Source organism: Coturnix japonica, chromosome 5, assembly GCF_054131305.1.
Source record: "Coturnix japonica strain WE chromosome 5, WE-NBRP24, whole genome shotgun sequence".
NCBI classification, from domain to species: domain Eukaryota; kingdom Metazoa; phylum Chordata; class Aves; order Galliformes; family Phasianidae; genus Coturnix; species Coturnix japonica.
Window position 1 is genome coordinate 17,215,265 of NC_140667.1, and position 12,535 is coordinate 17,227,799.

General features: G+C 37.2%; 1 protein-coding gene across 8 annotated transcripts in view; it reads left to right on the forward strand.

The window, feature by feature from the left end:
* Positions 1–12,535, forward strand: part of INSC (INSC spindle orientation adaptor protein) — a 128,536-nt gene that overhangs the window by 97,085 nt on the left and 18,916 nt on the right. For all 8 annotated transcript variants that reach the window (XM_085550195.1, XM_015864118.3, XM_085550197.1 and 5 more), the window contains 2 exons: positions 8,897–9,068; positions 10,301–10,479. In XM_085550195.1, coding sequence (XP_085406321.1) covers positions 8,897–9,068; positions 10,301–10,479 — 351 coding nt within the window. The remainder of the gene's footprint in view (positions 1–8,896; positions 9,069–10,300; positions 10,480–12,535) is intronic.

Genomic DNA, 12,535 nt, shown 5'->3' on the forward strand with positions numbered 1-12,535 from the left:
AATCATTCCGCAAAGTATTGTACACACACACACGTGCATGGAGTCCTTTGCAAAAACTAACAATTTAATACATATTTACAAAATAAAGGTCCAATTATTTTGCATAACAACTGTTGGCTAGATTATTAAACAACTTCATAGCAGTTGTTGTGAACATAATATCTCCAGGTGTCCATGCAGTCAGATTACTTGGAAATGTTAAGATGTAGTAACATTTTGGATGACGTGGTATGATGAACAATTTTTAGTTCAATTAAGGTTTGTTCCTATGGAAAGAGTTTTATCATTGACTTCATTAGGGAACAGTCAGACATCTGGTTTTCATAGGATTAATGTGCTTGAAATACAAGGCACTGCTGTTCAGTGTAGAACTAAGCCTGTAGCACACAGTAGTGAAATCAGCAGTGGTTCTTAGCATGGCAGGGATTTGGACTAAGCTAAAATTTCTGAATGACTTTTAGTCATCCTTTCTTCTGAACTGAGTTATAGGTAAAGGTCAAAAGGGAATTTGTAAGAAACAGTAGCCTGAAATTTTTGTCTGAAGGCCCCCAATATGGGGATAAACAATAACCAGATGTGCAAGACTTATGCTTTGGGGCTATTTCTAAAAACTATTTGCACTGATATACTTTGTTTTTTTTCCCTGCTGAGATCCTTGTTGGCCGTCCATTTGGTACATCGTTTATATGCTTTGTGTTGCTTACTGTCTTCATCTGACACAGTCAAAAAATGTACACCTAAAGTATGCCAAATTCACCTCTATTGAAAACAATGAAATTGATATAACACAGCTTTATTGTGCTAGCGGTCCTGTAGCAGCCCCTATTATTTACCATGCTAGCTCAGCCATGTTGTGATGCTTTCCCAGGAGTCAGCAAGATGTGGGGAGTGTTCTGCAGCACACCTTCAATATTTAGCAGAATTTGACCTATTTATAGAAGTTAGGTATACTTTGATCATATTTATGCTCTTTGGACACAGTACTTATTTAGCCCCAGTGTCAGAATGACATGCTGTACGCCCTATTTTCCAATTGTCACCCATTTCTGCTTTCTCCTCTAGCTGGCTCACAGTGTTATCTGCCCTGCAGCAGTTCCTCTTGTGCTACCTGCAGACTGCCAGACAGCAGAATGAAGCCTGATCACATGCAGTCTTTAGCCCAGATTTGGACTTTGCAGATCTGAAGGATTAGGTTGGTTTGGAATGTGGAATCAGTTTTTACTGCTTATGTAAAGTAAAGCCTGAGTGCTACTGGGGGTTGTAAATACTAGGTTCTTAGGTCCCACAGCACCTCTTGTATTTATCTAACTTTGGACTTACTGGCTTATAGCTTAGGGAGTATTAAAATCAATCAAACAAAAATGCCCCAAGCAGACACTGGCTAGATGGCAGAATCAGGAAGGTGTTTGGGGCTTTCTTCAAGAACAGGTTTGTTTTCCTACATCCAACTTCTTAGCTGAAATAAAAGTTCACTTTGTTTGTTTGTTTGTTTTTTTTTTTTCCCCCTCTTTTTTTTCGCCTTAACAAAGCATTCACTGCTTTTTCTTCAGTCCAAAATGATTGCAGAATGTCCAAGGCTATTGAACCTGGACTCTGCTCACTCAGTAATTCAGTCAAAGAATGTACACCCTGTCATGGTTTTCTAATAGAATAGAAGAGTTCAGTTGGAGGAAACCTATAAGGAACACAAATTCTAACTACCTGACCACATAAGGCCAACTAAAAAGTTCAAGCATATTAAGCACATTATCCAAATGCCTCCTGAATTCTCCCGCTGCACCGTATTTGGAAGCCTCTTGCAGAGTTCGACTACTCTGAGGGCAAAGAACTACCTTATATCCAGTCTGAATCTTCCCTGACCCAACTATGTGCCATTCCCGTGCATCCTGTTGTTGCTTACTGAGGGGAGGGGACAGGCACTTCCATCTTTGCTCAGGTAAGGATGTGAGAGTGGGCTATGAAATAAGCCTGACTTGCAAATATGATTTTGAATGCAGATTGGAACTGTCCTAATGTCCAAGCGCTCTAGTGTAGTTAACTTTACTTGCTCAAAAAATAATTTCCATTAGAAATCTAACAAAATTGGTGTGTTTCTTCTTCCTTCAGTGCAGCACACAGACACTTCCTTAGCTTTAATTATGTTTGCTCTCCTTGATGAGTATGCTCTCCTTGATGAGTATGCTCCTTTGTGTTGAGACCAGGCAGGAGAGAAACCAGTGTTCTGGTGGTAAAACGATTCAGTTTTGTCAGCCTCTCAGCATTGTCCCTGTTTCTGCTATTAAGGAATCAATACAGCAGCAATATTTGACTGTGCTGGGAGATGTTAGTGGAGAGAAAAATGCTGAGATCATTTCATCTGATGGTTCATTGTAGACCTCTGACTGCTCATAAAGATTCCATGCAAACAGCTGATCCTAGACCCGAATTCCTTATACTTAAAGCAATTCTGAAATTGCTTTATTGACACTGCTGCCATAGAAATAAATCAGTATTTGTATAAGACCCAAGGAGATTTTCATGTCCAGAGAGAAATCTCAGGATGGAATGGTTTGAGTTTGCTGCAACCAGGAAAGTTCCATCAATTTTCACCAGATGAAAACTGCTACATTTTTAGTTCTTTTTTCTCTTTTTTAAAATTCTTGTCAAATAAATATAGCAATTTCCTCTGTTGTTATTACAACCCGAATGGACTCTTACTGAGTTGCTCACTAGAAGTTTTATAGCTAAAGTGCTGAGAGTGTTTTCATTATAAATGGCTATCATAAAGCTCCATAACTTGCCTGTAAAATTTCTCTGCCAATGAAAATCTTGCACATACAAGGTCAGTTCTGGAGCTAATTTATTTAAATTAATTTATTAAGAAATCTGAACAGCCATCATGAAGTAATGAATGTAGCAAACAATTTTATTAACGCTTGGTACCTCACAGCACTTTTCTTAAAAACAGTAAGTAGTTTTAGAGAGGGATTTGTGAATAAAGCATTGTCCTTTATGGAAGTAACATGTATTTAGATGCTTTTAATTTTTAACAGGCTGCTGTATATATTCAGTACATTCTATTAGGTAAGTGTCTTATAGCTACTGTATACTTAATCAGTATACATGTGATTCAAAAACTGTGAAGACCTTGAATCCTGTGGAGATTGGATATTTCTTAGGCTAGATTGAAGGACACCCTTGAAGTGAGTGATACTTGCAAAGAAAATTGTTTGCATAAGGATCTCTGTTTCTGAATGAATTTGCAGCATCTCATGTTTAAATTAGCAGTATAGAAAAAAGCACCTTGTGCTATTGTAGTTGCCCATTCACTCTCTGCTCAGTCTAATACAGGCCTCTGCTCTCTGCCATGGCTTTTCATTATCACATCTGAGAATGGGGATAGGTTTATGTTTCTTTCTAACTTCTTGGGACAGTATTCTACTGTTTGAGAATGTTAGTCTAATGGAGGAAACAGCATGTGTATTTACAGCAATAGTTATGTTATTTTGTTAATGTCTAGGCATATCACGTTAAGATTTAAAGTTTGGACCTGGATTTCTAGCAAAAATATTGTCAAGAACTTTTTGTTGTGAGAAGAAAGACAGTGCAGAGTTAGATTAGCTGATAATGACAGATTTTCTGGCTGTAACCTCCATGCTGCACTTTTTGGATAGCAGCACTTCCTCATTATTGTAATATATGAAGAGAGTCCTCTAAATGGCTTGCGTGTGATTTGTTTTTTTGCTCATGAAGAGGTGCACTAACAAACACTTCTTAAAATGAAATTCACAGTGTCACCAAAAATAAACAATGCAATGTAATCAAATGTGTTGAAAGAGCATTCTTGTTTTTAAATGCCAGACACTGGCTGTTTGAGAATATGTCCTCATGCCATGCAGTGTCTGTGACATTATTTATTTAAAACCAGATGGTCCGAGCATGTTTTTTTCAGTGAGCATATCTCATTTTCTGGAGTGCCTTCCTATGCAAAACCCCGGAGCCCCTCTTTGCTTATAGGAATAGGATGTTTTTTGTTTCTGTGGTTTTTTACTTTTTGTTTTTCCTACTAGTACAGACTGTGATCCCCCAGGGTAAATAAAAATGAGGGCTATGTTAACACTACTTACATACGGTTCTTCCCTAATTCAGACTTCAGGTCCCAGAATCTTGTTCAGCATTATTATATAACTCATGACACTTCCTCTCATCTTCTTGCCGAGTTCTTTTTGTGTCCATGTTGCTTCATTTTAATGAAATTCAGACCCCAAAGTATAATACATAAAGCCTTATCCATTATTTAAAAGAAGCAAACTTATGCTTTCTGGAATTTATGAAGCAGATATCAAGAAATTCCTACAAATAGGAATAGATTCTTGCAACTTTAAAACAAGCCAGTATATCCAACCCACCAAAATTCAGGGCCAGAAAATGATGAGACCCTTGGCTTCTGTCATGTGTCACGGAACTTGCAGAATTTCATCTCTGTCTTATGTAAACAGAAATAGTTCTCCCCTATTCTTGTAAACTCCTGAGATTTCAGATAAGTAATTATTGTGATTCTTTCAGCTATGACAGAAAAGAAATAATTCAACAAATGCTGAGTACTAAAACAGTTATAAATCCCTTTCTATGTTGTGTCACTTTAGTAATTTATGATCAGTAGTTTCTCCTCTGCTGTACTGGGGTATACTAATTCTACACAGATAAACATCAGCGTTGATAGAAGGATCTGTATTGTAGATAGCATCTACATAATTGAGAATGAATTCCTTCTCAGTCTCTTCTCCTTCTGCGCTTTGTTCATTGGTCAGTGCTGTTGCCGTGGAACTTCTGCAGTAACCTTGATTACTTGAAATCATATTTCTGGACATTGTAATGGCATCACTCTACTGATATATCATCTCACTTTAAAAAAAAGCTGAATGTATCTTCATCTGGTATAAATCGGCATATTTCTCAAGCGGTTTTTATCTATAGAGTACTTTACAGGGGCATCTGATCAGAGGTTCAAGTTTGCCTCATTGTGGAAAGCAGAGAGTTAAGACTTGTCTTGAGTGTAATATTTCAAACTGGGAAGTCAATAATGCAATTCATTGCAAATTCTGTATTGATATTTTTATGAATTGCCAGCATTTAACTCAAGGCAGTTCAACCATGTTTGCGGATGTCTAGCTTTAGTTAATATTTTCAGGAGAAAGAACAGGTATACCTAAGAAGGAAGAGGGCTGCCCTGGAATTCATTCCTGTTGCAGAGAGAATAAGTGATTTCCTTTCAGAAGACTTTATCTATGGAGTAAAGTGGTCAAGTATTTATTTTTGTCACTTGGATGAAGTTTATGTAACAGAGCAATGCTTATAAGGATGTAAGTTCCTGGCATTTTTCCATTTATCAATTTTGAAACATTAGTGATCAAGTATTTACTGAACACCATTCCTCAAATGCAGGGTCTCCACAGCATCTTATTGCATTCATGGAATTCATTTGTTTGCGTTATCTGGCTAACTGGTCCTTTTGTATTGCCAGGGTGATGAACAGATTTGACATTTAGCTGATTACTCCACCAAAATTAAAAGGAAAACAGGGCAGTCATCCAAAGTTCCTTTCAGTGTGAAAGCTAATTATAAAAATGCTTTGAGAAGCAATTTCTTTTTGGATGTTAAAGTGCTTTTATTAGATTGTTCCCCTGTCATTTTAAAATTTATTGCTAGACACTTATAAATGGGGTTGCCTGCTGGGGCAGAATTATTTTATTTTAACTTCTGTAGTTAAGGTGGGAGCCAAGAGGGTACAGAATGTATTTTAGGCAGAATTTCTAAGTTTTTTATAGTATTTTTAATTGAAAGGAGGAAAATTAACCAGTGCTGGCTTTATTTATTATTAAGAAAGTAATAAATCCACTTATATTTACAATTAAGCAACTTCCCATTTCCATTAACGGCTTGTATTTTGTAGTGTATATATAAGCAATCAGTGCTGTTGGAATAATCTAACCCTGTGCTTGTACCTCTTTCAAAAGCCAGTACTTGTTCTGAAATAGCATGAAACTACTCTAAAGTCATTTTGCTCAAGTCATTGAAAAAAAGATGGCCAAGTGAATTTCAGCCAGTAAATTTAGGGCCACGTAGTGCTTTATCCTGTTATCAGATCTTGTAAGAAGCTTCTTCTGAAATACATATATATATATTTATTGCCTTGAAATATCTTTAAATTTTCATACTGACTGTTGTTATTAGTATCCTTTGGGCCCCAGACAAGGTGTGACCTGGGGACGTTTCAAGGTGTCAAAATTGGGTGTTTTTGCATATGATATTGTCTAGCACACATTGGCTACTAAATCATCTTGTGAGGACATATATCAATTCTTGACACTGAGATCTATTAATATACTGTGAAGCCAAGAGAATGATGTGAATCTGCTGTTTCAAACTGTAGAATTCTGCCATAACTAGGAGGAAATATTTTGCTATAGGTAGATTAATGTTGAAAGCTTGTCAAGGAAAACTTTAATGTCGAAAATTTATTCTTCCTCTTCTTGCCAGTGCTTCAGGTTCTCTACTGAAACTCATTTGTAATCTAGAAGAAAAAATAGGGTTCTTTTTATTATTTGTTTGTTTCTATCCGTGTTTTTAGAGTTCCAGTGATACAGTTGATTGTCTATTAAAAAGTGCATCCCAATGAGATCTTCCAGAAGGTGACCTTTGCTCCCATCAATCTGAGATCTTTTCTTGTAAAATACATTAATTGTTTGTGCTTTAAAAAATAATTTAATTCATGCTGATTGCAGGATACAACATTGTGTATTAATATTTAATAAAAATGTGAGTTGGAAATTTGCTAAATACCCTTTGTGGAGAAAACAGGACATAAGATAGTTGTTTTGAGGGTGTTCTGAATAGACAGAGAATGCAGTCAGAGCATGCATAAGACTCTGTGAGTTTTTTGTTTTGTTTGACTGCTGAAGTATATTTCAGTGGTAAGCTTTGATAATTTCTCTTGGTATCTATGAAGCCCAAGCAGCTTATAAGGCAATTGACTTCATGCTTTTTCAGAACTTCATATAAGTAAAAGATCAGATTTTAAAATAGTTACTCAGTGAAGCTTGTAAACTGTCCCTACAGTTCAACCATATAAAGATTTTAGTTGGTGAATTTCTTCAGATTTGACATTACGTGCATCTTTGGGGCTGGACTCGATGATCTCTAGATGTCCCTTCCAGCCCCAATAATTCTGTGATTCTGTGATTCATACTCTGTTTGTTCCCTTCACACATTTACCTACCTCCTTGATTGTATGATGGATGATTCAGGAATACGTTAAAGTGGGGTAGAAGCAACATCCTCTTATTTTGAAAGTTCTTAGATTATGTCCTTGTCTATGGAGGACCTTCATAGTTGCTGGCTTTGGATGTTAACATCTGCATAGTTTAAGCATCCTGTTGGCTCCACTCTTGCATTGTGTCAGTGAATCTCCAATAAATCAGAGCAAAATGTGCATATATGATGTATTCGGCTAAACTGCATAAAGAATAAGTTTAGAACACTTCAGATTTTTTAAAAGCATAAATGTATGTAACTTTCAGTCACATTTCTGTTCCACTTCTGAATAAACAAAGAATAAATTGACCTAGCTCTAATACAAAACTCATGCATACTCATCTGTCACGGTTTATGGATCTGTCTGTAGTGGTACTTTCTGAACCTGCATTGGCTTTGCAACATGTTCAGAAAGCATTTGGCAAAATATCTGCCCATGAAGAACTTACTGCACACTTGAGAGCTCAAGTCTCACAGTGTCACGGGTTACTTAGATTTACCTATGCCCGTGACAGGGGAAGCCACCCCACGCCCCCCCCGGGGCCCGGAAAGGAGGGGGAAAAGGGGAGTGGGATAAAACAGCGACAATCTAAGGAGGAAAAACTTATTTTACTAAATATGATATCGAAATACAAGATAACACAATATAATATAATTAAGGCTAACAAAATCGAACGAAACAGAGAGAGAGAGAGTCTCCGAAAACCGAGAGGCCTACTGTGAACTCTAGGCGACACGGCTGGAACGCTTCCCACTCTCCGAGAAGTTCGAGAGAAGAAGGAGGGCACTCCAGCCTGGGAACGAGATTATATAGAGTCCTGGTCCCGTGACTTATTGTTACTCCTGTTGTTCTCTGGGATATGTAGTCTTCTTCTGTGGACTGCACATTCAACAGAAGTATCCATACTTGACATGATGTTATGATGTGGAATACTGATAGCAAAATTACAAAATTACAAAACCATGACACACAGTGGGACACATTCAAAAGATTTTAAACAAGTCTGAGCATAACAGCAGTTAACATATGCTCATCAGAGCTTATTTTTGGAGAAGTGCTTTATTGAGACTTCTGTCAGAGAATAATTTCTGTTTTCTTTTGACAAAAATAATTTCAGCAGAATGAGGGAAAATAGCTTTAAACTGGAAGAGGGAAGATTCTGACTAGATATTAGGAAGAAATTCTTTACTGTGAGCATAGTGAGACATTGGAATAAGTTGTTCGGGGAAACTGAATAGCCCCTCCCTGGGGGCATTCAAGGCCTGGCTGGATGGGGCCATGAGCAACTTGGTCAAGTGAGAGGTCTTCATGCCTATAGCAGGGGGCTGGAACTACATGGTCTTAAAGGTCCTTTCTGATCCACATCATTCTATGATTAAAGAAGAAGTAAATGAAAGTCTTCTTGGTCAGCAAGCTTTTGTGCTGAATTTAGTTTCTTTTCTGAATCAAAACTTCTTATGTCATAAATGCCACCAAATTTAAGTCATTCAAAATAAATGGTGTTGTTTATTTTTAGCCTAGAAAATAAGATTGCAAAACCCTCTATGTTTGCATAGATATTTATTGGTGTATTTCCAACCTATATGTATTGTTTTTCCATAGGTAGATGGAATACTGTGCCTGGCTGACATTCTTACTGATAACACCCATTCGGAAGCCACTCATGCAGAAGCAGCGGCAGTAATTGCACAGATCACATCCCCACATCTCACATTCACTCAACATCTCAGCAGCTTTCTGGAAAATATGGAAGAAATTGTAACAGCACTTGTTAGTAAGTTCTTCTGAGTCTTTCCAGTTAAAATGACTGCTTGAGGGTAGGATCTTTCACTAACCACATTCCATAAAGAATGTTTGCTATTCTTTGCTTACCAGAAAAAACAACTCAGCCATTTTTTAATCCTGAAGCTGAGCATTCTGCAATTACATAATATTTTTAACTCATGTCCATTTTTGAGTGAAATTTATGTGTATTTATCGTAATAGTATCCACCTGCTATACTACCTTTTGAACCTCAAAATGAACTGAGCCAAGGATCCTCCTGTCTCATGTTTGTCTCTAAAAGGCACTTTCTAATCATTCCTGTATGGCTGTTGTGTTTTCTAAATTTGCTGTAAATAGACTGCTAGAGGCATCTGAACAGACTTTAAATGTATTTAGCAGTTATTGCAATGCACCGCAGTCAAAGGACAGCTTTAATAGCCTATCCAGAAGGGATTAGCAGGTGGAGAATTTCCCTGACTGTCGGTGCCCCAGTTTCACCTGAATTTTAGTAATATAAACTCTGCTCAGGAAATGTGAGCATTAAAAATAAAACACGTGTAACTTTGGGAGAGCTCTTTCAATAATCACACACTGGTGTCCTTTCAATATTTATAGCTCAGTAATCAAATTACTGTAATATATTTAATTTTTAAAACAGGCTGGAGTGTTATTGCCAGGTGATTCGGATCTTACTTAGAATGTGTGTGTGTGCAAGGAATGAAAGGATTCAGCACTTCTTATTGAAAGTGGAAAATACGTAGGATGACTACAAAGTAATAGGCTTAGAAATGGGCAAAATGTGTGCGGTTTGTTCTAAAGAGGATATGTGGATGAAATATCTTATGGATCAATTACTGCCAGCCTTCTGCCTCTAGTATTTCATTTTATTTCATATCAAGGCATTGAACAACATTCAGTGGAATATTCTCTGTAGAATGATATACTAGATAGATACTCCCATTAATTAGATGAATGCTTAGGAAACAATTGCTTTTAGTATTCAGAAGCGCAAACAAAGGTGCCTAATGTTAAAGCTTATAAAGCACCCTAAAAATGTGATGTAGTATATAATTGCCAACTTAAGATTATTTTTATGTTTTGTTTCTGCTTTTGTCTTGAGTTTTACAAACTTGGCCACAGATTATTAATGCCAACTGCAGGTGGTTAAATACTGCTTTGAAACAAATGTGTTTTTGCACTGAGAGGATGATTTTTATTCAGTTTATTCTCTGCATTCCTAGAACTGTGCCAAGAAGCCTCATCTGGTGAAGTTTTCCTGCTGGCTTCAGCAGCTCTTGCCAATATTACTTTCTTTGATACCATGGCTTGTGAAATGTTGCTTCAGCTAAATGCTATGAAGATTCTTCTAGCAGCGTGTTCAGACAAACACATAGTGGATACTCCATATTCCCGAGATCAGGTGAGTGACTTCTCAGCAAGCCACTATGAGCACATTTATGCAAAAATCAGCTGGTTTATGCAAAAATCCGCTCCTTATCTGTTTTGATGTAGGCAAACCTAATTTTATTTCCTGTCTTCACTTTTGTTAGTGTGGCTTTTTCTTTATCTATTTGCATCCGTTCTTGTGCATTCTGAAATCTGAATGTGGTTCTATGGTGAAAAATAGCCACTTCCCATATTTGTAAGATACAGGGATTTATTTTTTTTTCCACTGTGAAGCTGGTCAAGCACTGACACAGAGAACTAGAGAGGCTGTGGAATCTCTCTCTTTGAAGGTATTCAAGACTTAGCTGGACAGAGCTCTGACACCATTAAAATATATAGAGACACCAAGGCCTAAATAAACAATTTTAAGTTCAAAGATGAATTAGCCCAATGAGCTGAATAAGAATCTGATCCTCAGCCCATTGACGTTGGTGGGCTTTGGATCAAGTTTTAACTGCATAGTATATGGCTTGCAAGTTCTACTGTCAGACACCACTCATATAGGTTTGTATTTCCCTTTCATTTTCACTTTTTTTTTTTCCTTTTTTTTTTTTTTTCCCCTCCCCTTCAGTAAAGAGAAAGAAAATTAAAGGTCTGTGCTAATGCATAAGTGAAGTCAGACTGAGTTCTTTTGCTCCTCTCAGCCTCTCAGCTCCTTCCATCTAAATCGGGTGCTTTGGAGTGCTTGTTTGGCATCTTGGTGATGAATTTTGCCTCAGTAAAGAAACAAATACGGGGACTTTAACTGCTGCTGTAGGATAGAGGTTGCTAGTCAGCTCTGTTAACCTACTTACAAATATAAAACATTGAGAATATGACTAAAAGCCCAGAATTCTAGCCTCACAAGTGCATCCCCTTCCCACCTCTGGAAATCATTAATGGTAGGCTTGGGATCTGCATTGCCATGAAGAATCCTTCTGCATATCCTACAAGGCACAAGAGACCTTAGGAACATAGGATGACTAGTGCTGCTCTAACTTGGATTAAGAGAACTTGGTAATTTTCTAGCTCAGAGGTGTCTGAAAAAATTGAGTAAACTGTAATTAGTGTGCTACTGTTTTGGTGCAAACACTACCTCAGTTGTGGTATAGCTCTAGACTAGGCTATGTACTGTTATTTCATAAATACAATTCTTGACTTTTTTTGTGTTTGTTCCTCCTGTGTTCCCACAATTTAAATTCCTTATTTCATTATGCCGTCATCTTTGTTATGAGTGAGATTGCAATTTACACTGTGGTGAGCCCTTTCTTCAAATGAGGAAGGCAGACATCTAAAGAAATGTTTATGACTTTATTAGATAACAGACTAGTTAGAGGCCTTATGAAAACTTGCTGGTTGCAAGACATCTTATTATCTATCTAGATTAACAGAAAACTTTGGAATGGCTTGTGATTTCATCTCCAGCAACACCTTCCATTCCCTCCTGGAATAAAAAATTAGATCAAAAAGTTGTGATGGTGTGCCACAGTAAGTTTCTGAGCTGATTCCTATTTACTTCTGCGGCAGTGGGCCTGTGAAATGCTACCTAAGGGTTGCTCCATTACTGAGCACCAGCTGCTCAGGTGGAACTTGAACGCTGCTCTACTTGACTTTAATTGCTGTCCACGTTGCTGGTCAAGCAGCTTCGATAAGGCAACAGCCTTTAGAGAATCCTTCCTTTCACATCCTGAACAAATATGTATTTGAGTGGATTGTTCACCTTTCAAAAGCGTAGTTGTTTTAATGTTACATTAAAGGGCAGATTCTGCCAATTATCTTAGTTTTAAGGAATACCTTGCATTTTAATTTTCTCTGTCTAGTTGTTGCAGTGCAGATAACAGACTTGGCTAGGGAAAAAACAGCAACAGTACATTTTTTTTCAAAGGGTATTCTAATGTGGTATTCTGACTATTGAGAGAGCTACTTTAATTCTGTTTATGTACATAATATAACTAACTGTTTCATATATATTGTCTCATCTAGTGTATATTCACATAAGGACATAAATTTAGAAATTTTTTATTCAGGAATTTATTTTGCAATGTGCTGTC